A 25,558-nucleotide genomic window follows, 5' to 3' on the forward strand; every position below is an offset into this window, starting at 1 on the left:
GTCAACAATTATACTGCTAAAATTTGTCAAATGCCACAATAGCTATATTAAGAACATTCACAGTTTTACTTGATGGAAGAAGCAAAAGGTTTTGTTCCCTGTATCAATTATGAATTGATTTTGAATTGCCAGTTGCTTTGATTTGAGGATTATAGGTCAATAGGTATTATTGTAGACTTATGTCAGTGTTGGGTGTATCATACTTGTGGGCATCTATCAACTTGAGCACCTTTTATTTACTTTTAATTAATATTTTGGCTGAGTCATTTTCCTGGCACAGTGACAATATTTTAATCTGGCTTTGGTGTCTTTGAATATGATTTCTGCATTGATTATACTAATGACAAGTCATATGGACTGCAGACTGCAGGGTTGTTTTTGTAAAACCCTGAAGCTTGTCATATAGGCTAACAGTAAATCTGCTTCCTGAACCAGATTTAATGATATGGGGATATGAAAGTAGGCGCACACAGACACCTTTACAAATAATCAAAGATTACTTTTTCTTTGAGAACTGTCTTGAAACTTCTAAGAATGACTGAAGCAACTGAGGAACCACAATACTTTTAAGAACCAGAAAACTGTGAAAATAATGTAAGCTATAGGGCATCAAAGGTAAAGGGAAACAGTGTTTTGTTTATCATTGCTGTTGTAAAAGTGGGTGGTTTCTCCTGTGTAGTCAGAGGAACCCTTTAACTTCCTTAATCAGTCTACTGAGTTTTAGCATTGCGCTCAAGCACACATTGCAGACCTGACTGTCCCGGTTTCTTTTCCTCTAAGATGTTCACAAGGCTTCTTCCATTTTTCCTGAAGAGAACAAGTTTCCTTGTTTCATTGAGAGTTCCTGATTGTAGTGTGGCATCTTTACTTACTGTTTCATGATACTGGGTGCAGTCGAATACTTCATTTTAAGGTAAGAGAAAAGAGCTCTGACAATCTTTAAAAAAAATTTAAAAAAAAATCAATCATTCAATAGTTAATATTTGTAAAGAAGGTCTTAAAACAGTTTATAGATCTAAGTTTTAACTTTAATAAAAAAGAAAATGAGATGTCTAAAAAAATCATACTTTTAGGCCTAGTGATGTTTACATGTTTCTTATTTTCCAAAAGAAATTAATTCTCAGAGTTCATATTTCAAGTGATTCACAGAACGACAGATCTTATGTTGGCTCCGACACAACTGCATTTGTAATCAAACAATGACTGCAAGGTTAAAAATCAACTTTAATCAAAGAGTGTTTACATTCATATTGGTTGAATAATGTGCGAATTGCAGCTCTTTTGTCCCACGCATTGCTCTAAAACTCAAATATGCATAAAACTAACACTTTCATCTTAATCGCCCTGCGATTTAAAGCCTACATGTTGCAGCAAAGACTCAAAACAACTGTAAATTGTATCTGAATATTTGTAGGAAACTGAACAGATACCTAATGTACCAGTGCATCATCATCATCAGTGTGACACCTTTTTTACAGATGTGGATGTGGATTTTGATTGGCCTTACCATCGTCACAAAGGTTCATGGGTCTTCAGATGGTAGATTCCCAAAGTCGTGTGAATCAATGGCACCTGTGCATGTAAGCAGAGGGGGGATCCTTTACACTCCTCAGACCACTGATCCCCCCTTTATGGTTGATTATTTACCTATAAGCAAACCTGGAGAACCTATTACAGGTACAGAGGCTGTCATACCCTTTTTGACGGCTTGTTTATCACAGCAATCTTTGTTACAATTTTCGTTTACATAATTTTGCAAGTTTATTACTCTCTTTATTTTCTATTCCCTTACTTTTGCTGTGATGAATTTTCAAACAATTTTCCAGTTTTGCTCAAGAGCAAGCAATCCACAAATTTTAGAGGATTTTTGTTGGAGGCTCGAGAGGTGGAAGACAAAGGCCGTCCAGTTGGAAAATTTATCATGCTTGAGCCTGATACGACTCAACTCCTGACATGCGGGGATTTAACAGTAAGTAATCATGTCATCTCATAATGCATTAATTAAATATCTAGATTTTCAATCACCATTTCAATGATTAAATTTAAACAAAATTCAACTAAAAAGTTAAGTGATATTCATATTAATCTTTCTTTTGGATGTTATGCTTGCCTTAGTTTTGTCTTTCTCTTCTAAGGATTCGGCTGTCAGTCAAACAAACAATCAACAAAAGAATTTGATCCGAGTTAACTGGACTGCGCAGGGACAGGAACAGGAACTGAACGTTATCTTCAGGTTACTTTTAAACTATTTGTACACAGTGAGTGACGTCTGAAAATCAGTTTATTTTCATATCAACACCCTGTCTAATATGTTTCAGAGCCACATTTGTTCAGTCTTTCACAACATTCTGGGAACGCGTGAGTGTCCCTTTACCTCAACCCACAAGTATTCCAGAGCCGAGTACTACAACAAGTACTCCAGAGCCGAGTACTACAACAAATACTCCAGAGCCGAGTACTACAACAAGTACTCCAGAGCCGAGTACTACAACAAGTACTCCAGAGCCGAGTACTACAACAAGTACTCCAGAGCCGAGTACTACAACAAGTACTCCAGAGCCGAGTACTACAACAAGTACTCCACACCCAAGTACTACAACAAGTACTCCAGAGCCGTGTACTACAAGTACTCCACAGCCAAGTCCTACAACAAGTACTCCGAAACCAAGTACTACAACAAGTACTCCAGAGCCGTGTACTACAAGTACTCCACAGCCAAGTCCTACAACAAGTACTCCAGAGCCGAGTACTACAACAAGTACTCCAGAGCCGAGTACTACAACAAGTACTCCGAAACCAAGTACTACAACAAGTATTCCAAAGCCAAGTACTACAAAGAGTACTACAGAGCCACTCTTAAAAGATCCATGTACTACACCATTCAACATTGGAGAGGTGAGGAGGTGCATAAACATATTAACTTTACCAGTTATATTTACATAACTCCTCACTGTTTTTATTTTATTTTCCTTCAGCGAGAAACTACTATGCTGATGTGTTTGGACTGTGTTTTGGAGGAAATTAAATTGGTAAGCAATATGTTATTTTCTGTATATAAACTCGTATCCCCAAATAAATTATAATGAAAATTAATTAGATTTTTCTTTGTATTTCTACTTAGGAAATATCTAATGTGATCACAGTCTTATTCGCCAGCAGCCCCTTTTATCATTATGTAAATAAGGTAAGGCATGAGCTGTGCACCTTTTGTCGTCATAGTAACTGTTACTCAATTTCCTCATCCTGTATACTTGCATAGTTCCCTGAGTTCGTCGTGGTTAGGTACTGTAGTTGTAACCTGGCGCTCAAATGACAGACCCTGACACTTACAAAAAAAAAACACTTTGTAATGACAGAATTTAACTATAAATAGCATCAATAAAGGGGTTTGAGTTTATGAAAGTCTAAAGGAATTTTAATAGTATGTCTTATCTATTCAGATGATTCATTACATTTTCTGTTTATTGTACTTTGTAGGGCACGTACGTATTTTTATTTTTTTTATTTTTCAGTTATAATTTTATCGTGAAATCTCAAAAATGCCTCGAGGATTTTTTTTTTTTTCAAATTTGGCATTAACGTTCACTTGGTCACATGGATGAAGTGATCAGACTTTGACACTAAACACTAAATGAGCATTATTCAGGTTGATAATACTGACTGCATTTGTTTTTCTTTTGCAGGTGTCAAAGATAGTGGGCAGCACACTTTGTGCTGCAGTTGAAATATTGTCACTGATCTTGGTTTGTGCGGGAGACTCCTGTAAAGTCAGTATTAATTACTGATATACAACATTTCCCTATATTTCTCAACTAACCAAAACTTATATTTATTGTGTGTGTGTGTGTGTGTGTGTGTGTGTGTGTGTGTGTGTGTGTGTGTGTGTGTGTGTGTGTGTGTGTGTGTGTGTGTGTGTGTGTGTGTGTGTGTGTGTGTGTGTGTGTGTGTGTGTCTGTGTGTGTGTTTAATGTAGGTCACTCTCATTGCACTTGTATGTGTGGTGATAGTGATTAATTCCATAGAGCTGGTAATCGTGTCTCTGTCAATTGGATCCAGTCATGAACTGTAAGTTCAATACCACTTCCTGTGCTGAAATATTATTTTTATTTGATTTTCACATCAACACTTTTTGCTCAGTGGTTTCTGTTTCTCTTTTGCTCTGTTCAAGAAAGGGGATCAGTGACTTTGCTGTCAAAGTGTGTTTCATTATCCATGAGATTTTCACAAGTAAGGAAGTCAAAATTTTGGTGCATTTATTTCACTGTGAAAAGATTTAATTGTTTAATGTATTTAAAGCAAGGGGTTGACCTTTTGATGATATTTATGCAGGTGCATTCTTGCAGAGAGTTCTGGGATATTAATTCATGAAACTGTCGTCAAGAATGCAAACATACATGGTACATTTTCCAAAATATCAAACTATTGCTTTAAAACATCAGACCTATATCACAGCTTGTACCATCTCTTCATAGCTTCCATTTCCTTTTTATTGATCTGATCCTATTTCCAAATTTGTTTTCCACACAGTTTCTGTTATCTTTGTTGGTGTTATGGAGATGGATAACTGCGCAGAGAACCGAAGAGAATCTTGGCTTGGGAAAGTGATGTTTGCTTTCACTGCATGGATTTCCCTGGTGGTAGTTTGGGTTTTAGTATTCAGTGCTCACAATAAAGGGACACAGAGGAGAATCAGAATGGGTAAATGATTAGCATACTGACAGAATATATGCATGAAATACATTCTAGACTCTTATGAAGAACATAATAATATTGGTAATTTTTTGCTACAGAGAGTTTGGAAAACAGCTATAAACAGAGGCAACCATGCAAACAGGTGAGCCTGTTCACATCATGACAATAACAAGTCTTTTATCAGTTATGATATAAGTTCACGTCAGATTTTACCCCCTTGAATTTCAGAAACGTCTGAGAGCAGCCACAGTAATTCCTATTGCTGTCTCAGTAATCCTCATCGTTGGAACTACGTCTTTTGCTGCAGCTGTCATTGTCGGCATATTTGAGTGTCAGAAAAATTAAGTTTATGCCCCAAGATCTATGAAGATGTTACATGTATGTTGCTTTTCAGATTTACATATTTTATCTATGTTTTGTCGCACATTTTTAAATATTAATGAAAACTGTATTGATAATGGGACTCTTTGACCGGTGCCTCATTTGCTGTAAATATTACACACGTTGATTTCAATTTAAAAGTTACCTTAATTCTCAATACAACTTCTGTTGTGATTATGCCTTCTGTGATTAACTAAGTAGAATGTGCTTCTGATATGAAAAGTAAACCTTGCTACAAATATTCTAATATAAATGAATCCCAAAGATAGATGGTTTAAAGAGGATGCAAAATGTGGAGAACTCACATATCACAGAGATTTCCCCTGAAACTATAGTACCCATGTAAATGGGTCATGAAGTCAGTGTCAGTCTACTGACCTCATGACCCTGTTTACTGATGTTTTATTGCTTTCCTGTAAATTTCCCCTTGGGGATTAATAAAGTAACTATCTATCTATCTATCTACAAATATACAGTGAAAATGAAATCCTTTTTCAGTGTAACAATGTTTTGAGTTTAAAACTTAAGACTTCTATTTACAAGTCAAATTCATGTGAACAGTTGAGACTGAAATGTTGTGTACATCAAAGTTGTTTTCTATGCCGTAATTTTAAATGTGTCCCTATGTTCTATCCTCAGTCATGTCAGTGTGTACAAATACATTTTATGTAAAAAAAAAAAAAAATTATTTCTATTTTTAGGTCTCTTCTGAAATGAGCAACCTTCAGCTATGTCCATGGTCACTTTGATGACTCACTTCTCATTAACCTTTGCCAAAACAGAGACACATATATCAAGCACTTAGTAAATGATTGAACTTGCTGTAATTTCCTGAGGATTTGCAGCAGTTACCGTCATTTTCAATTTAACGCTTGTCAGCAAAATGACAGGAGATATTTTTAATTAGTTACAGTTGACTTCCAAATGTAATTTTAATGTCATGCAAACAAGATGTACAGTATATGTCTGTAAACATCGCGACCATGAAAAAGACCATTGAACTCTTAAATCATTTCATTTGAACCCTCAAACACTACTGTAAGTAGTGACTCATACCTCCTGCTTAGTAAATGATTAACTTCCTGCTGTGTTGTGCAGTTGTTACTTGGTTTCAAAGCTCAATACTTTAACCTTCTATGAACAAAAGCAGGACTAATATTCTTGGCAGTATCACATATAACCATGTACCCTCCTTTTGTATGTAATGAAGTCAACTATCATGAAGAACTTGTGACTGTTTCTCCACAAACTAAATCACAGGTTAAAAAAAAGTATTTATTAAAATAATCTTTATTGAAAATAGTCAGGTGTTCATAAGAACAACACAAAATTCATCTCAGAATGGCAACATAAGAGGAATGAGTAGTATCACAGGAAATAACGCTGTATGAAAATTAGAATTTAGCAAAAATCTGATTCATGAGCAGGAAACCTTGTTTGAGCTGGGATGTTGTCAATATACATTATCAAATGATTGACGAGTGTTTTGAAGCTTTTCAAACACTGTCGAATCTTCATATGTTTAAGGCACATTTTGGGATGAGCTGACGAATATTTAGTGAAAACGTTTTTTTACAAATTCAATTCAGTTTGGGAGAACCTGCAAAAATTTCTGTTTACAACAATGTTTATATTTCAGTGTTTTTTTGACAACAAGTGCAAAGAACAAGCTTGTCCAATATATATATACAGCTATCAAAAAATATCCCAATCTAGGAAACATGTCACAAATATATATATTCAGAAAAAAAGAACAAAGAATATAAAATATTTATTTTAATAAAAGACAGCACTCCTGATAAGATGGATAGTTAAAGCAAAAACAAGCATTTTCAGTGCAAAACTTATCCAGATGTACCTATATCGGGATTTAATGAAGCGACACATCTCCATGCTGTCATTAGTCGTCGCGGAGATTTGATATAAAAGACAAAATGTGAATTTTCACCTTAAAACATAAACGTCCACAGAAAGTAAAACACTTGTCAGATCCATAAACGAGTAATCCAAGCTGATGAAAAACACTGAACAAAACATCTGTTGAACGATATATTAATGTAGGCTAAAACAGCATGAAGAAAAGCATTATTTATCAACACTACTTTTTGGGTGGAATGATGGTGCCACACTGTTTTTACATCTTTATGGAAAAGTCCGTACATGTACGCAATCGTAAGAACTAATGTGCATCTTCCATATAGATAAACTGAATCATACAGATTTAACTGCAACATGCGGACAATCTCATCTCTGATAGAAAGAGATTAATACATCCTTCAAACATTATAAATCAAGTCTATATGTAAAATATCACAGCACACGTTATGTTTCCACGTTGCTTCTGTTTCACAGCCACTTGTGCCAGGAACTCTCAGTCCTGACCAGTGTGGTAACCCGACCTCTTCTGGGATGCCAGCTTGTTTCATCAGCATCCTTTCAGCTCTACTTCCTCCTCAGACACCACAGGCAGGATCAGATGGGAGATGCGACTCCACAGTCCACCGTACTTGTCGGTATCCATTTTATTGAAGGCAGTTTCACTGTTTGAGCCCACCAGCCTTTCCTTAACATAGTCGTGCACAATTTCTTCCACCTCCTTCAAACTCTGCTCAGCCCTGACTTCATTTTGCGGCAGAAGCACAGTAAACAGCAAGAAGACGCGCTTGTATGCCGCGTTCTCGTGGTCGCAGTAGCGGTAAAAAATGAGGGTGGAGCCTGGAGGCAGCTCTTCGAAACGATGAATGACCGCCACGGGTTTTTCGCCCTCAAAAGCTGCTCGCAGCTGGTTGTCAATGTCCAGCTTCACCTCGTCGCTGTCCTGGCTGGCTTTGCTTGTTCCGTTGATGCGAAGGACGGAGACGTTGAGAGCAGATGAGAAGGAGGAGGCCACACCCTGAGCCAGGCAGCGCAGCGTCGTCTCAGCCCTGCGGCCTGCAGTGAAGATCAGGCTGACTGGCTCTGTGGGCTCCGCTGTTTTCAGGTGCTTCTCCAGGTGGATCTTGCTTCTCTTCCACAATTCCAGCCGCTGACTGGGGAACTGGGTCTCAAGAAGAGACAAGTAATCAGCAAACCTTTCTGGCTCCACAGCCCTGGATGGAAGTCCTCCACCACCTGCTCTCCTTCGCAGTACAGGGAGGAATTTGTAAGCCAGCAAGGTGGCCAAGCTAAGCAGCACCAGGAGAACCACACCCCATAAACACCCCTTGAATCCTGAAAGGACACAACACCATTTTCAAATGTTGTGCATCAAATAAAGAAAAACAATTATCTTTGCGTGGAAAGGCAACGTAATTAAAAAGGCTGTAGCTTACCTCTAGAGGAATTTCCAGAGCTTCTCTTGGTAACAGCAGTTTTGTTTTTTCTTTCTAAAAGAAAAAAATCTCCATTATATTCATGTCTAAGATGTCAGAGTTATATTAGGTGTTGCTAAGGATTTAAATATTTACCTGAAAATGTGCTACCTTGTTTTTTGTGATGAACAGCTTCTTTTTGTGTTGGAATGTTATTTATACGTTGTCTCACTGTGTAGGATTCCACTGAGGCAGGATAAACGCTTGGGATGAGGTGGTTAACTTTGGGTTTATCTAAAGATTTTTTTTCATGTTAATTTTTTACAGATGTAAATTCATATAAACAGGGGCTCAATGCAACTTCCTTAAACAATATCTGCTGTACAATACCTGCACTCTCGGCTTTGAGCTTCATTGTCCTATGGTACTCAGAAATGCTGGTGATCGGGACATCACGCGTGTTTGCCGCTGACCTGTTTTGTGTGGCAGACCTTGAGGGGGCTGCAGGTGCTTTTGAAGATGGTTGCACTGAAAACAAACAAGGTCAGGTGGATTATCCTCCCTTAATCTAGTACTTTGCATGCAAAATTAAGCAATTGTTTTTTTCCTACCTTTCTTGGGTTTCATCTGGTCTGGATCCTCATGAACAGTATGACTGGTGCGGCAGCGTTCACCAAGCACTACCCGAGGGGATAAACTCGCATCTCCAAGGGAGCCTGTTTTATATCGAGGAAAAACTTTGATTGAAATAAACTGCCAAACTGCCTACAATTAGATTCAGTGATGAAGTCACAGCAGCGTGACGTGCACAGAGCAGGGGAAAGCTATAAAATTCAGAAATATTCCAAGTTTCGCCACTTGATGAACATCAGCCCCTCAGTGACACACGTTTTTTGTGACCAATGGTCCGGGGGCATCAGCGATTCCTCCAACAACATCAACAACAGAAACTTTTGAAATGTTGCAGAAAGCAGACGGCAATAAAACAACGACCCGGGCGATGCGTTTCAAGTGCCATGTGCATTTCAGTGCCGCAGAACGACACTGTTCAAAAGGAGCAGATCAGGAAGGCAAGAAGAGTGGTTTTCTTTGACATTCACGGGGTTGTGCACCGTGAATGTTTTCCCCAGTCAGACTGTCCACAACGAGATCAACCGTGACATTCTGAGGTATAACGACCTGAGCAATGGAATAATGGAACATGGGTTCTTCAACATGACATAGTGCCCTGCTCACAGCATAATGAAAACACACCAGTTTCTCACCCACAACAACAAAAATGTGACTCCACATCAGCTCTACTCACCGGATTAAGCTCTCTGGGGGGGGGGGGGGGGTTTCTTACTGCTCCCCAAAAATTTGACATAAACTTTGATGTATGCTCTCTACTCAAGTTTCGGGTGCATGGAGAAATCGTACCCAGACCAGCACTCACGAAAACGTAACTCAGGTGCTGTTTTTCCATTAAGTGATGAGACTTTCAATACTTTTTCACACAGTTTCCTCCTGCTCTGTGCACATCATGGTGCGGTGCTGCGTTCACACGCAACAGGAGCACTCTTTGCAACTTTTTGAGCCACCCTTAAATAGTCTTACAATTATTTGTACATAGATCGAAAGGCTCATAGCATTACATATAACCTTGGCTGGTTCTCAAGAGGAAATCGCATCCACCAGAGGGTTCCACACTTCATTCGTCTAATGTTATTCTGTCATTTATAAAGTAAAGGATCAAAATATTAGTTGATTCTAGCATCTTAATACGACAATCTGCTATCTGTGCTTTATGTCATTGTTTTTTTTTGTAGTTTATTAAAAGCAGAAAGTTGACAATGATTCCATCTATAATGAGAATTTATTGCAGGTTTTACCGTGGTATATTTTTGGTAGAGGAGTTGCAGAAGCAGAATCCTGTCCAACATCCATTTCCTGGTCTTCATCCGAGTCCTGGACCTGCATCTCATTTTCACTACCCCTGTCGCCCTCTCCTCCTCCAGCAGCCAAACGGCTCTTCTTGGGAGGGGACTCTGTTATGTAATAAAATAAAAAAAACATTAACAAAAAAAAAAAGCATGTGACAGTTGTTTACACTGCTTGATCAGACTTGCAGGTTACTTGTTGTCGTGTCTGACCAAACACTGAGAACTGGAGCATCCCACCTTCATCCTCCGATCCGGTCTCAACATCTTTGGTACCGTTGACTGTTCCAGCAGGAGCTTTGTTCCGTCCTCCCTTCCTGGTCCTCCTCAGAGGGCCCCTGGGAGTCGGCTCCAAACTAAATACTGGAGAAATCACTTCAGTGAGTTAAGAATCCTAAACTTCTGTAGAATATAGAAACAAGCCAAGAACTCCGAGCCATAACTTAAAGTACATTTTTTTGTGTCATAAAATCGTGTCGCAAAAGTCAGCCGGCGCGAGTCAAAACAGAAATGCTGCATTTTTTTCTTAAAACTCTTGGGAGCCAGCTAGCGTCGAGTGCTAAGCTAACTAATATAACAGTTCATTTTCTCACCTTTACCTGATGACTGCCTCGTCGACCGTCTCAAGGGGCGGGAATTTTCAGAATCCATTTATGACCAAGACTCGACCGAGCGATGCCCCCCCCCCCAAAAAAACATCAATTAAACAATACGACGTAACATCGTGTCCACAAACAGCTCACAGACACGCAGCGGACTTCCTCGTAATTATCAGGGGAGCCATTTTGCGACAGGACGCGTTTGGGTCCGGAAATAAGCTGTGCCACATTTAGTTATATTCGTAAGAAACGTGACACGGCTGAAGGTTCCGCTAGTATTTCGGTACGTCATCTATAAGTGCGACACGTAACTAAAAAACCAAAACAAGACTCGGAAGCGTTATTAAATAGGTCGTATTCCACGGCGATGTGATCGACGGTGCATTTGGTACAAACTGGTAATTAAAAATAACCACTCACGAGTTAAGTTTTTATTTTTATTTTTTATGTTACAGGAAGGTAATTCCTCCATGCTCAAATCAGATATTGCTTTGCTAACTTGTTGGTTAAATTAGCATCTGTCAGCCGGGGCTAGTTTAGCTCAGTTAGCCTGGTGACCAGCAGTTTACGTGTGATACCTGCTGAGAGACTTTATTCTTTTATTCTCTATAAACCAGCCAACGAAGTAACTCTTCTCTTCGGATTGTCTGTTCCTGTTTGCTCCCAGCAAATTCAGCTGCACGTTAGCCCAACAAATATTATAAGCAAAAACCCGGCGGGTAACATGAACATGGACTATTAAGTGAATCCGTGTTTGGGTTTACGTCGGACGTGTTTTGTTACGTGCTCAACAGTTTTGACGACTTGAGGAGCTCAAAACAAGTTTTAAAGTTAAGTGGTAGACCGCTGTCGAGCCCGCCCCGTGTTGACAGGTGCATCAAGCAGTTTTACAACATCAATTTGGACTTTGATCAAGTGACGAGAAACTCATAAACACGTGGCTCGGCGTGGAAAAAAAAAAAAAAAAAAACCAACCAAATATAATGTAGTGTATGTCGTATGCCTGTGTTTTATGCAGCCTTGAAGCCTCCAATAAACCATTAGGAGTGAAGTGCTCCTATCCGAAGACATGGCCGAGGAAGCTGGCGATATCGCCTCCACGCACACAGCAGGTCAGGCAACATCAGTGATAAAGGCCATGTATTGTTTTCATTGGACTATTTTACGTGCAAACTATGTGCAGCAGTGTTTTTACACGATTCATTTTTCTTTTCCAGAAACGCCTTCAAAACATGTCCCATCAGGTGTTGAGTTTACGCCACCTGCTTTAAATGTGAAGCGGCAACAATTAGAAGGTAAATTATTCAGTCTGTCTTCAGCAGATGTGTTCCTGCATAAATTGTATTAATCGAAAATAGCCTTTGTCTCACCTAATAAGATTCAGCTCCGTCGCCTGCATCTGAAAACACAGAAGCTACAGACGACAATGGTGAAGACGTGGAGCAAAACGTTGGAAGTAAGAGATAAAAAGCAAATGAGATCTGGAATTAAAATGAAAATTGGTTTCTTGGAAGAAAAAAAAAAAAGGCAGTTAGTTTAGTCAGACTGTAACATAGATGACACTTAATTTCTGTTTTTGTTGTAGATGGCAAAAATAAGATGGCACCTCTTCCAGAAGGATCTTTGTCTCCAGAAGAACACAACTCGCTGAATATGGACGAGAACAGCAGCCTTCGTCAGGCTGATAATGAAAGTCGTGGTGATTACAACAGAGAGTCCACAAAAAATGAGGAACCGATCAAGATAAGCAGGGAAATTCCTGGTGAATGTTCTATTGTGAAGTGATTCAGAGATTATTTTTCATTTATTCACACTTTTTAAAGAGCTACGGGCATCTAATTCGTGTTATTTGTCAGAGCTGTCAATGATAGTAACTTGTAAATTCTGTTACTTCAATGCTCCACGCAATGTTTATGCTCATTTTACAATTCTTGTTATGTAATTGGTCGCTTAATTTACGTCAGTTCTTTGCAGCAACTTGCAGAAGTTTAATAGTTTTCATACACAGTCCATGTTTAATTTAGTTTTGTTTACTGTGAGAAAAGGCAACTCTTGGTGTACTGGAACTTTTTTATTAAACCTCATTCTAATGCAGGTGTAGAAACACAGATGCTGAGACTGTTCTGGAAATCAAATTATTTCAACTTTTTCTTTTTTTTTTTTTTTTTTTACTTACCAGGAGAAGAACACACTGATGAGACTGAAGCATCAGAAACAACCACTGCAATAATCCAAGGTGACACTAAGGATGACCAGATAGATGGACCCAAAGTTAGGCTCAATGAAGAATCCACAGCCACCAATGACACAAACACTCAAGCTGGAGAAGGTGAGTCTGACCTTTCTGAAACCTCACTGACTGTAGAATTTGTTTTTGTTTTGGAGTGCTGAGCTTCTGTTTGTTCCACAAGCACAACACAAAGTGTTTAAGATATCATGCACAGGCACTGATGAGAAAGAAAACAGATTCAAGGGAAAACCTGAAAAACACTTGAGTGGAAGAACATAATGAACGCAGATGCTTCTATCCAGGTGCACTTCATAGTTAACATACAGTCATGCTCATTGTCATGCATAAAAATGCTGAGTATGACCTGCTGGCTCTGATTTTGTATCAAGGTTGAGAAAGGAAAAGATGTAAGTCACAATGAAAGACGGTTCATTTACAGTGACTGCTCAACTGTTTCAGTCTGAACAGTGACTAAAGTGACATCTGCTTTTAGATCAGTGAGAAAGACATCAGGGTCTGAAACTGTAGTCGACAGTGTTGATGAGCGTAATGCTTGTGCATTACTGTGGTATGTAAAGCAAAACAGAAGAGCACCTCTCCCTCTGGTGACTGAGGATGTCAGTGCAGGACATGATCAAACTATCAGCAGGAACAGTCTGCTGACAGTTAGATAGAGATGGATATTACAGTTGGGTTGCAATCGGTTTCAATACATGTACTACTCATTACAAAGATGAATGCACATTTCAGAGGTCAGTGGTGCAAAAGACACGGGCACTGGTCTATGGAGATGTGGATAAAAAAAAAAAAAAGTGACATGGTCAGATGAGTCCTCCTTCATCATATTTTCAAAAAGTGGATGAGAGCATATGTTGTGTAAACTTAGAGAACAGAACAGACATGAATGATTGACCCCTGCAGATTGGGCATCAGGTGGCTCTGTTATGATCTGGGGGGCATTTTGACAGCATGTTTGTGTTAACCTGTTTCTTTCTTTCACTGGTCAGATGTGAAGAATGTCTTTGTTCCGGAGGAAGAAGAGGAAACACAGGGGAAAATCACAACCTCGCCACTGGCACCAGTGCCACAGAGCATGCCAGTGGAGGAGGAGTTCGATGAAAAGAAAAAGCCTGTTGAAAGCATCAGTGCAATCATTCAAGAGCCGCCTGAACCCATAGCTCCAGAGGTTATTGGAACTTCTGGAGGTAATCTTATGATTTTCTTCCCTAATGTTTGATCTTTTTGCTTCAGTGTTGTGGTGGTTATGAGCCGAGCGAAGTAAAGCCTGAAAATCACATGAAAATCCAGCAGTGAATGTCATTAAGAATATATTGCTCTCTATCACAGTGTGTTGTGTATTACATGATGCACGATTGGATAATATAAGCACTGTATAAAGTACTTGTTGAAATAACACAGGCTCTTTCTCCACAGGAACCAGAAGATACTTGATAGCAGTGGGTATCGTGGCACTTGTTGCCATCTTGTGGCAGCATCTCCTCCAATCGGAGTCTCCACCTCAGAAAACCGACGTGCGGCAAATAGACATCTTCCTTGAACAGTTGGAAAAAGTAAAGACTTTGTTCCCGAACCAGCGTACTGAGCTCTGGAACAGGAGCAGGATCCACCTGCGGAGGCACCTCCAGACCGCCCGGCCCACAGAGCCAGTGAGTCTGATCCTGACCGCAGGCCTCAGCGCTGAGAGGTCGCTGCGCTGCCTGGCTCAGGGCCTGGCCTCCGCCTTCTCCTTTGCCCACAACGCCTCCGTCCTCCACATTGATGGAGCCAGAAAAGCCGGCCAGGACAGCGACCAGGTGAAGCTGGACATCGACAGCAAACTGCAGAGAGCTTTCGAGGGAGACAAACCCGTGGCGGTCATTCACCGCTTCGAAGAGCTGCCTCCAGGCTCGACCCTCATTTTCTATCGCTACTGCGACCACGAGAACGCGGCATACAAGAAGACTTTTATCATCTTCACGGTACTGCTGGGGGAAGAGGAGGAGATTCCTGCCAAGATTCACCTGAGTGCTGTGGAAGAGATGGTGGACGACCACCTTCAGAAGAAGTTTCTCTCTCATGACCACCCTGTATCGTTCGACAAGATGGACCTCGACAAGTACGGTGGACTGTGGAGCCGTATTTCTCACCTCATCCTGCCTGTGGCCGCCGAGGAAAGAATCGAACGTGACGGGTGTTAGCAGACGTAGAACAGACAATCTTGTTTCAACGTTTAGTCTGTGTACTGAACTGCAGCACATGGTAACACTCAGATCAGTCACTGGATGACTCTGGTTCACCTTTTCAAAGACCCAGAGGCTTCTTACATGTGCTGTATTGAAGCTCATTACAGATGAAGACATCAAGAATTAAGTAGGGGAAAAAAAAAAGGCTCATTATTCTGTGGGATTCTGAACATTCATCTTCAAAAAACGATATGACAAAAATGCTGAGGCACTTTATTCTTTAAATATTTTGATCAAATGTAATTTTTGACAGATTAGAAAACAAAGTGAACTGAGGGCACATTTGAATTTTGTAATATATGTACAATATTGATGGTAATTGGTGCATTTTAAAAATGTATTTAATGTAAGACTCGATTGTTTTAAGGATTATGATCACAAACTTTTCTTTTCTTTCAGTATCACAACACTGTTTCTTATTTCATAACAACATTTCTGTAATTCTCAAATTTACATGGCACCACGGGCCTTAACTGAACATCCCATATACGTTTTGCTTTATACATGTACATATTGCACCACAGGAAAAGGTTTCATGGGTGAACATAAATGCATCAATTTTAATGTGCCTTAAAATACAAATAAACTACAATTTGAAATGCGTTTTTTTATTGTGAACACTAGAGGGCAGCAAACGGACAGCTGGAACTGAGCTGCTGTAAAGTGACAGCGGGGCATCAAACTAACATGCAACAGGCTGCAAGTTTTAAATAAAACTACAAGTATGTTTCATAAGGCTTAACTGCAAGTTAAATTTGAAATAAAAAATAAATAAAAATTAGATTGAAGATATTGGCGCAAATTTAAGTCATGGCTGATTGTAAAAAGCTGCACATGTTTGAGAAGTCCTTTGAAGCAGGTCAACTCCTCCTTGCCAGTTTGATCCGACCCGCCTCCTGTCAGGCTACTCCAGCAGCAGATGCCGACTGCCCTCTCGCAGACTGCACGCTTTTTCTATACTCAATAACCCACATTCATTGGGTCTATGAAAAAGATGACACCGCGCTGTAAAGCTTGATCTTGCCACCTGATGCCATTTTTGATACATTTGTCTGATTTTGGAATCAGAAGCCGGCTATGAAATTGTGCTGCCGCTGAATTGGCGGTACCTGCATACTTGCAGCAGTATTTCTCTTGTCCGAGCTCTGGGAGCCTCGCAGCATGTATAAGTTATGCATTGTCATACTGATGTGCTGCGCGTTTTTTTCATGCGGCTCTACAGCGCCAAAGTCATCTGGTGCAGGTCCCAGGTCTCAACTTGAAAGCACTGCAGGGGAAAACGACAATCTGCAAGAGGAGATAGATAGTCAGCAGAGCATACTCTCTAAGGTAGGAGATAACGTCCTTTTACTTTGTTTCTGAACTTTTCTTTCATCATTTTATGCGTAAAAATGGAAGCATTTCTTATTGAGCCTGGTGAAATTACATGCGTCCTCTTCTCTTTGTAGCTGCTGGGTGATTATGACAAAGTGAAAGCCCTGTCGGAAGGCTCTGACTGTCGGTGTAAATGTGTTGTCAGACCCCTGAGCAGGAGCGCCTGTCGGCGGATAGAAGAAGGGAGCGCCACTGCGCAGGACTTCTACACTGTGGAGACGATCACCTCTGGACCAGAGTGCAAGTGCGCCTGCATCGCTCCTCCGTCAGCGGTCAACCCGTGCGAGGGAGAGTTCAGGCTGAAAAAACTTAGGGAAGCTGGAAAGGAGAATGTCAAGGTGAATTTTTCCATCCATGCCAGAGCCTCCCGTGCACATAGGTCACCATGCTCCAGAGCCAGTCGGCTGTTCTCCTTCTCGTCTACTGATTTCTAGAGAAATCTGGATCACTGGAGGCATGGATATCACATTTGATCAAATTAAAAGAAGGAATACCCCTCGTTTTACCCATATCCAGAGACTCCAAGTTTGAATGGCCTATTTTACGCATGGCATGTATTAAATTGGTTTTGACTGAGTTCACTTGATCATTTTAGCTGTCCACCATCCTCGAGCTGCTAGAGGGCTCCTTCTATGGTATGGATCTACTGAAGCTGCACTCCGTCACCAATAAACTCCTGGATCGCGTGGAGCTCATCGAAAAGGTAGCTACAGTAACAGTGTGAAGATGAATGCAAATATATGAAACATATTTGTAGTAATGTGTCATAGTGGTGGCTTCTGGATTCACTGCGTCCAATTCATGACTCCATCAGGAGCAGTTTTTTTTTTTTTAGATTTATTAGGAGTTGGACCTTGAAGGAGAGCTCAGACTTTCCATCACGTGGAACTTTATCTTCCTGGGTATGGATGCCTTTAAACATCAACAAAATAATCAACAAAATCCTTCTTTAGTTTTTTCCTTTGTACACCAACATAAAATATTAACTAAATGTTTATTAAATTATCTACAGTAATACTTTTAGTTAAATTAGTTGGCTTAAAGCTTTGGATCCATGAATACAGGGTGACCAGATCCCAACAAGCCAAATGTGTGGCACAAAGTATATTGTAGGAGACAATGTGAGACACGTTAACAATGCTGAGAGGTATTGAACATTTTTAATGTCTATCCAACTTAGAAACTTGCTGATGTCATAAAATTTCATATCCTGAAATGCATCATTAGCATAAATCATAAAGTTGTCCTGCTTTAACAGGTGCAGCAAAACCAACCGTAGGGTTAAATGCCTGCTCAGAGAGGAGTCTATTAACTTTATTAAAAATAACAGAAAACATCTGTGTAAGTGTACTGTGGGTTATTGTCAGGCAGTAAAGTCAAACATGGTCAAATGATCTTAATGAAACAACTTGCAATGTCTAAAAAAACTAAACATCCTTAGTCCTCAAACTTTTTATGGGTTTTATCACCTCACTATGAACAGCAGCTGGCCAAGAGTCAAACTCCCAACTATTGTACAACTGGTTAAAAATGTTAATTGTGTGTGTCTTTATTACTGAAGTAGTGCATGAATTGGATTTAAAGATTTTTACTGCAGTAACTATTTAATAATATAAATATGACGCAAATGTCCTGTGGCACCATTCAAAAATTAACATAACACACACAACATGCCATATTTTGTGATGAACTAATTGTCAGAGCAATAGTTACGCTTGCTTTTTAAAGAGTTGGCTGAGCATAGGAAACTAAAATGAATGGGTAATGGGTGTTCAATGGTATTCATAATTTCTTTAAATTAATTAAAGACATGTCTTTCCTGGTGTAAGACATGAACAGGTCAGTTGTCCAGAGTAACAGTGAGTGAAGAGGGTCACTGTACTCTAGAAAAGGCACATCCACCGTTCTGAGACTGTTTAGGCCTTTTTCACAGACACGTCACAGCAGAAAAAGCACAGCTGTAAATACTCAAATGAATGAATTCCATCTAGCTGCTCTAGCTTCAGGGTCCTGTATTGTTACAGCTTGTTGGGGCACTTGAGTAAAACATTGATTGTTAATGTTGTTTTCCTGCTGTGATAAGTCAAAATGTCTGCAGTTAAATTCTTAGCAGGTGATCCACTTGAATCTCTCTCCCTCTGTAAGTAATCAGGACTGCTCCATAAAACACACTTCATATTTCTGTTCCGGTCTCGATTTGTCCACGACTGCATGAAGGTGGTGACTCTGAATTACACTACGGATGAGGTGAAGGCCCAGGAGAGTCTTCCGATCCAGGCAAATGTGACTGAGAAACCACCTACTCCTCTTCCTCTTCCTCTTCCTCATCAGCATCAGGACGAGAAGAGACTCGGTGAGGTCAGCAGGGCAGGAGCATTTCAAAACCCAGAGGTAAGTGTGATGTCTTAACACTGACATGACATCACAGAGTCAACAAAAGGGGTCAATATGATAACTTAGCAGCAACTAGACAACCACTGGTAGTTTAAGTAACTATTTGTCTGTAATCGGTGAAAAGAACATGCCGTAAGTAAGCACTTTGCTGATTATTTATGCTTTTATTGTACAAAACACCTAAAAAAAAATATAGTTGCAACAAACCTGTTATAAAATTAGTCTTTAGTATCATTATAAATAGAAAACAAATTATACAGTAACTCTTATTAGTATTAGTATAATAATTTATTTAATGAAATCCCTTTTATATTGATCAGTATGGACAATTATTTGGCACAATTTAGAGCCAAACAAATGTATTGGTCTCATCGTATTGCAGAGTGAATTATTTGGCCTCATAGAATTTGTGTGTCTTGTCTATCTGTCACTAACAGGAAAAGTATAAAGAGAAGATTATTGTGGAAAATCCACCCGTCCTACAGACAGATGGCTCCAGTCAGATCATTGAGGACAGACCTCAGGTGACTCCCAAAAATGTGCTGAACAAGGAGGAACCTCAGGTGTCAAAGACCGGCCCCAATGGAATGATCATCAGAGGAATGACTTTTTATAAATCTGATCCAGATCCGATGGTGGCGGATGATGGGGAGCCCGGAGAGAACTGTAAGTGTAAACCATCAGTCAACTATGAGAACATTGTGCTCTTCTCTAGCCTACAATGTTGCTACTGCTGCGGCTGTAAAACAGTGGATAAACTGTGGATGAATGAAATAAAAGGCATCACAACCCCCACAAAATGACTTTGCATTTTTGACTTTGAATTTGATCAGTATGATCCAAAAACAGCTCAGCTGCCAGTCAGGACCATCTATAAGCTGCTGTCAGCTGTTGATAAAAATGTTTTTTTTTATCCTGTGGTTTCTACAGAGCTGACTTACAATTTGGATTGCGTTGCATAATTTTCCCTCATTTCACATCTTGTCATGGCGCTCAAATTTGACCAAATTTTTTCCTTTGCCTTTTGCAGTTTTTGAGTATCATGGATTCAGCGGCGATGGCCCAATCAACCTCTTCATCGAGGAGAATCTTCTTCAACACAGAGCTCCCCATCCCGGGGCGAGAGCAGAACCGAGACCATTTCGACGAAAGACAACAGGTCCTTTGCACGATTCTAAGAAGATCAGCCAATCGACAAATCCAAAAGAAACTGAACCCACCTCTAAACCTTCCAATGAGTTCATCAGTGTGACTGGAACCGCACCAGTGGATGTGACTACAGTTGCACAGAGTGACACTTCCGCGACGAGAAGCATCACATTTGGGCCAAGCACTATAGTACATGAAAACAGGATCACTGACACAGCGCCTCAGACTACTCAGAGAGCCCCTGCTGGAATCACAAAGTGGCCGATCCTTTTGATGACTGAACCAGCGGACACTTCTTTAAGCAACACTCCCAAGGGAACAACCGAAACTACAATGAATACAACCCAACCGTCTGAAAATATGACCACACAGGGAATCGAGCAACTATTAACAACCAAAAATAGATCCACCACTGTGATGGAAACCTCTACCCTGGAGCTACAAGTCCAAATGCCATCCAAAACACTTGGCAGCGCTGATGCAAATCCAATAACTCTTGAACTAAATCCAACAACAGAGGCTTCAACTACCAGCCCAACGTCTACTATGACCATCACAACTCACGTTGGCCTGACCTCAGCACCAGTACAATCCACAGCTGCTTCCATAACAGCGATCTCCACACAAGCTGCAACTTCAACACCACAAGAAGAAACCGAGCCCAACTACTTTTCAGGCTCAACTTTGTCTCCTACCACACAGAGACTGACAACTTTTCCTCCTGACACAGCTCTGCCTGTCACCACAACTGTTACTGCCTCTTCTTCAGCTGCCGCAACCACCACCACCACCACCACCACCAGACAGGCGGCTCAAACCAAACAGAAATACAAAATCAGCTGGGAAGAGGGGGAGGAAGGACACCTGGAATTAGATGAGCCAATGCAAAGGCAGGAGGAATCAACTTCAAGGAAACCTGGTAAATAATAAATAGTAATTTTGTACCCTCCATGGCCACCTGCAGCCACCTCTAGTATGAATAAAAAAAAAAAAAACACCATTGCAAGCACTTCTAAGATCATACCCTCAAAGATAGCTACAAAAATGAATGCTGTAAGCTTTCTTGTTAACATTTGCCAAATTATATTTTTCCATTCTATTTTCTCAACTTGTAAATTCAGTGCTCTGTCCCTTGTGTCAATCTCACTCTTCCTGTGGTTCAAAAAGGTTGAAACAAGCGCTTTCAGACTCTTTGACCTCAGTTGTGATGATTTTAAACTGCTTCTAATTGCTGTCACTGTATTTTTTGTTTCTTACAGCGGACTGTAAGGACACTTTGGCAACAATCTCTGAACCAGTAACTCACAACACCTACGGCAAGAATGAGGGCACGTGGATGAAGGATCCAAAGTCTGATAATAACAAGATTTATGTCACTAACTTCTATTACGGAAACAATCTCCTGGAATTCCGTAACCTGGAGGTTTTTAAACAAGGTAAGAGCCAGCGGTAACCAGTTTTTGTAGTGAACGAGCTTTTGTTTCTCTTTTAGTTTTTATAAAGCTCATACTTTGCCATCCTTCCCTTTCAAGGCCGTTTTTCCACCTCCTACAAACTTCCTTACAACTGGATTGGCACAGGTCATGTGGTCTACGGCGGGGCCTTCTACTACAACCGAGCTTTCTCCCGTGACATCATCAAATTTGACCTGCGACACCGTTACGTAGCTGCCTGGACCATGCTGCATGACGCCCTGTTTGAAGAGTCATCATCGCCGTGGGAGTGGCGCAGCCACTCAGACATCGACTTTGCTGTGGACGAGAGTGGCCTGTGGATCATCTACCCTGCACTGGATGACGAGGGCTTCTTACAGGAAGTGGTTGTTCTGAGTCGACTGAACCCCTCAGACCTCAGCATGCAGAAGGAAACCACTTGGAGAACTGGGCTGAGGAGGAACCACTTCGGGAACTGCTTCATTGTATGCGGTGTCCTGTATGCTGTTGACAGCTACAACCAAAGGGACGCCAACCTGGAATATGCCTTCGACACACACACAAACACTCAAATGATCCCCAGAATGCCTTTCACCAACAACTATACCTACACCACGCAGATTGACTACAATCCCAAAGAGGGTATTTTGTATGCGTGGGACAATGGACACCAAGTCACGTACAACATCAAGTTTGCCTATGTAGACCCTTAGTAAGAGCCCTTTTAATCATTAATTCTATGGTTTGAATGGATTGTAGATCAGTCCACATGGCTGTCAGTATGGAGGCAAATGGGGCCCAAATGTACAAATATAACTCTGTATTTTGTATTCAATTGTTCTGTTCAATTTTTTTTTTTAGTAGTACCTGAAATAAATGAAACATTAAGCCTGATTAACACATCACATCAAGTTGTACTGTATATATGCTGTAAAAAAAAACAACCTCCATCTGATGAATAAATCTAGAAACCTATCAAGTCAGAGGGTCAAAGAAACACATCAAAATCATATAGTGAAACCAATCCCCAATTTTTGTGGACAAATCCAATATTTTTAGTTTTATACATATCATTTTGTATTTTTCTTTGCATCATATGCCACAGGTCATTTTTCTTGTGAAAGCACTTAATCCCTCCATATCAGACTGTTTTGAGGAGACTGCAATAAAGTTAGAAAGTACTAACGGAAAATGTCTTCTTTGTTAAAGTGGCTTTAATTGTGGCTTGCAAGTGTTAATTCAACTGGGAGCATATGAAGCAACAAGGCAGGAAAGGAAAGAAGAAACATAAATACAGACATACAAAGAATGACTGTTCAAGACTGTAATTTAGCAAACTGTTACTGGTTGTAAATTGTGTTGTTTTGGGAGAAAATATCCAGGAACAATCAATCTATTGCACCTAGTGAAGAAAATTTTAAAATAATGCAGTATTATAGAATTTCCCCTACAAGCAAGATGTGTACACACGCACACGCACACGCACACACACACACACACACACACACACACACACATACACACACACACACACAGGTATACTGACAAAATCCAGTGTTTATTTTGGTTTATGCACACAATAGAATACAAAAAAAAAAATCCTCAAACCTCACAAGTTTTAAATTGTACTTTGTACTAAACTACAGCTGGGACACAGTGAAAACATTGTGGTGAATCAAATATATTTTTGAAACCAAAACGGAAACAACACACAAAGAATAGCTTTAAACAACACAAGTTATGGGCATCTGTTGAGCGAAAACACAATCCTGTAGCTAAAAGAAAATGCACTTTTAGAAAGGTCTATGTCATTTTATCAACTGGCCTGGAATAAGAAACAGGGAACCAATTTATTAAATATGACTTAAATTTACCCCCATTTATAGATATAAAAAAAACACATGAATTTAAGGCAGAGCTGTTCTGCATTTATAGTGCAAATATTACCACAAATTAGAACTAAAATCAAACTCTACACAGATATCCCAGCAGTTTTCAATGCCAATAGTCTTAAAGGCACCAAAATAAAAGCCCATTGTACCCTCTGGACGGAGAAGTCAGGACTCGTATGTTTTCCACTAGTGGTTGTATGTCAAACATCTGTCTTTTTTAGCTGAACTATAATTTTTTTTTTCCAAATGTCCACCCAGTCTTATTTTAAATATATTATTTTGTATTTAATATGTCACTGAGTTTTTGTTGTTGTCAGTTAGAATAAAAAGTATTCACAAAGTGGACAGCTAAAGAAAATGTTAAAAAAATATTCATACATTTTGACAGAAGCAGCAGAAATGAGTGAATTTCATCAAACCACAGAAGCTTACTGTAACATAGTAATAGAAATATATATGTACAGTATCCAAATCTGTTCAGGAATATGTGAAACACAGTGCAAAGACCCTAAAATTAAGTCCTAAAATTCTTCTTTAATACAGTGCAAAAAAAAGAGCACGTGGAAACATGGAAACCAGCCAACAACATAGTGGTCAGCCAGCTAGCTTTCACAGATCACCTGACTTCCTGAGTTTACTGACTGCCCCAGTTGCTGCAGGTAATTAATCTGGCATGTCTTCTCATAAAATGTGCTGTATTCCAAAAAATACAGAAAGAGAGACAGCACTCCATTTTGTAGCCAAGATACTCACAGAAATGATGTTTCTAAGCACTTACATCAAAAATGTATTTTTCTGTTTTTAATGATGTTGAGTGGGTAAATCTAAAGCTCTAGACTTTAAGAAAAAAAAAGAAAAAGGGGCAGACTTGAGGAGAGCTGCATGGAGTAAAATTATTTGTGTTATGACGGGGTGACTGAAGGTTCAATGCTCAGCCCCCTGCTGCTAAACAATTACCCTTATGTGGGGCATCTGGGGTTACAGGGAGAAGTCAGTGTTACCACACAAGGAGCTTGCATCTGCTCGGTCCTTATTACAGACTACCTCTGGATATCTGCCCCGGTTAAAGAATGTGGCTAACAGCCTCCTTTGTATTCTGATGACTACATTTCTGCAGAGCACATCCACTCACAAACAGAAAAATGTCAGTGGGAGCACACCAGGTTGAAAATGTTCTTAATCTACCAAAAACAAAAGTGGGATTTTATCTTGTGTTTTCATTTGTGGGTTTTGTTAAGGAGTTACAAAAGAATGTGCAGATGGTGATTTTAAGCAGACCCCATTAACACACCGACTGGAGGAGCAGCCTGGCTGTCAGTCGGGGTACGCTGGTAAAACGTGTCTGTGTGGTTGACCCGGAGCAAAGGTGGGATGCTGGAGGACCTGATGTGGAGGATCCTGGTGTTCGTCACTTCACAGTCAATCTGCATCATCACCTCGAACTCTTTATCCTGTATGATGCTGTCTGTAATGGCAAGAAAGGAAGACGAAGGGTGTCAGCTCTCAATCCGTGTATTCAGTTACTCTAGTTCACCCAGCGGACTGGACTTATACCAAGAAAAGAGGTTTCCTCAACGCTTGCCATTATTACTGGCCAGTTATTTTGTCATTCCTTTTGTAGACAGATGTGATAAGAGGCGGTATTTTTGGGAGTGTAAGGAGTATTGTTTGAAACAGTAGGGGGGAGTGAGAACCTCAGTGAAAATGGGTGGAGTCTGGGTTACAGTCCAGAGGTGAGTCACACATTGGATTTCGCCATCATGGAGATAAACAAAACAACTCCAAACAAGAGCAGGACATGCAAGCTGGAGAGGAGAAAAGAAGAAAGTCTGGAAAGAGTATGGCAACGAAAGAGACAGAGCAGTCACTGATGATGAGTCAAGATCCTTCTTGTTGTGTTCGGAGAAGAACTTAAAAATGTGTGGTCTCCTTTGTGTGTTGGTGGAGACAACATTCCCCATA

General features: G+C 40.1%; 5 protein-coding genes across 8 annotated transcripts in view; 3 read left to right on the forward strand and 2 right to left on the reverse strand.

The window, feature by feature from the left end:
- The first annotated feature begins 1,565 nt into the window (after positions 1 to 1,565).
- Positions 1,566 to 5,485, forward strand: LOC138618732 (uncharacterized). Its single transcript, XM_069694646.1, has 12 exons — positions 1,566 to 1,580; positions 2,388 to 2,785; positions 2,829 to 2,895; positions 2,976 to 3,029; positions 3,122 to 3,184; positions 3,684 to 3,767; positions 3,974 to 4,065; positions 4,169 to 4,227; positions 4,330 to 4,397; positions 4,528 to 4,698; positions 4,791 to 4,834; positions 4,921 to 5,485. The coding sequence occupies exons 1-9, from the start codon at positions 1,566 to 1,568 to the stop codon at positions 4,359 to 4,361; spliced, it is 864 nt and encodes a 287-aa protein (XP_069550747.1). The 3' UTR covers positions 4,362 to 4,397; positions 4,528 to 4,698; positions 4,791 to 4,834; positions 4,921 to 5,485.
- Positions 5,486 to 6,831: 1,346 nt separating this feature from the next.
- Positions 6,832 to 11,158, reverse strand: LOC138618943 (torsin-1A-interacting protein 2-like). Of its 2 annotated transcripts, none has more exons than XM_069695060.1 (8): positions 10,882 to 11,158; positions 10,523 to 10,645; positions 10,235 to 10,390; positions 8,975 to 9,079; positions 8,754 to 8,891; positions 8,520 to 8,657; positions 8,385 to 8,438; positions 6,832 to 8,283 (listed from the first exon to the last, which is right to left on the reverse strand). In XM_069695060.1, exons 1-8 carry the CDS (start codon positions 10,931 to 10,933, stop codon positions 7,499 to 7,501), a joined length of 1,551 nt encoding a protein of 516 aa, XP_069551161.1. In that variant the 5' UTR covers positions 10,934 to 11,158; the 3' UTR covers positions 6,832 to 7,498. The 2 variants fall into 2 exon arrangements, with proteins under 2 accessions (XP_069551161.1, XP_069551160.1); XM_069695059.1 differs by having other exon boundaries at positions 10,876 to 11,155.
- A 10-nt stretch (positions 11,159 to 11,168) lies between these two features.
- On the forward strand, positions 11,169 to 15,953 carry LOC138618945 (torsin-1A-interacting protein 2-like). 2 transcript variants are annotated; one of them, XM_069695062.1, is made up of 8 exons: positions 11,169 to 11,279; positions 11,900 to 11,993; positions 12,099 to 12,176; positions 12,260 to 12,337; positions 12,467 to 12,643; positions 13,061 to 13,210; positions 14,119 to 14,316; positions 14,546 to 15,953. In XM_069695062.1, the coding sequence occupies exons 2-8, from the start codon at positions 11,951 to 11,953 to the stop codon at positions 15,307 to 15,309; spliced, it is 1,488 nt and encodes a 495-aa protein (XP_069551163.1). In that variant the 5' UTR covers positions 11,169 to 11,279; positions 11,900 to 11,950; the 3' UTR covers positions 15,310 to 15,953. The 2 variants fall into 2 exon arrangements, with proteins under 2 accessions (XP_069551163.1, XP_069551164.1); XM_069695063.1 differs by having other exon boundaries at positions 12,467 to 12,580.
- A 330-nt stretch (positions 15,954 to 16,283) lies between these two features.
- Positions 16,284 to 23,828, forward strand: olfml2ba (olfactomedin-like 2Ba). The gene is made up of 8 exons (XM_069695052.1): positions 16,284 to 16,683; positions 16,803 to 17,066; positions 17,324 to 17,431; positions 18,946 to 19,119; positions 19,560 to 19,788; positions 20,153 to 21,190; positions 21,531 to 21,707; positions 21,804 to 23,828. Exons 1-8 carry the CDS (start codon positions 16,516 to 16,518, stop codon positions 22,415 to 22,417), a joined length of 2,772 nt encoding a protein of 923 aa, XP_069551153.1. The 5' UTR covers positions 16,284 to 16,515; the 3' UTR covers positions 22,418 to 23,828.
- Positions 23,244 to 25,558, reverse strand: part of atf6 (activating transcription factor 6) — a 30,525-nt gene continuing 28,210 nt past the window's right edge. For both annotated transcript variants that reach the window (XM_069695056.1, XM_069695054.1), the window contains exon 16: positions 23,244 to 25,061. In XM_069695056.1, coding sequence (XP_069551157.1) covers positions 24,865 to 25,061 — 197 coding nt within the window. In that variant the 3' untranslated portion in view covers positions 23,244 to 24,864. The remainder of the gene's footprint in view (positions 25,062 to 25,558) is intronic.

Source organism: Brachyistius frenatus, unplaced genomic scaffold, assembly GCF_029030835.1.
Source record: "Brachyistius frenatus isolate BFR_SWC_R1_liver_20210118 unplaced genomic scaffold, ASM2903083v1 Contig_18, whole genome shotgun sequence".
NCBI lineage: Eukaryota > Metazoa > Chordata > Actinopteri > Embiotocidae > Brachyistius > Brachyistius frenatus.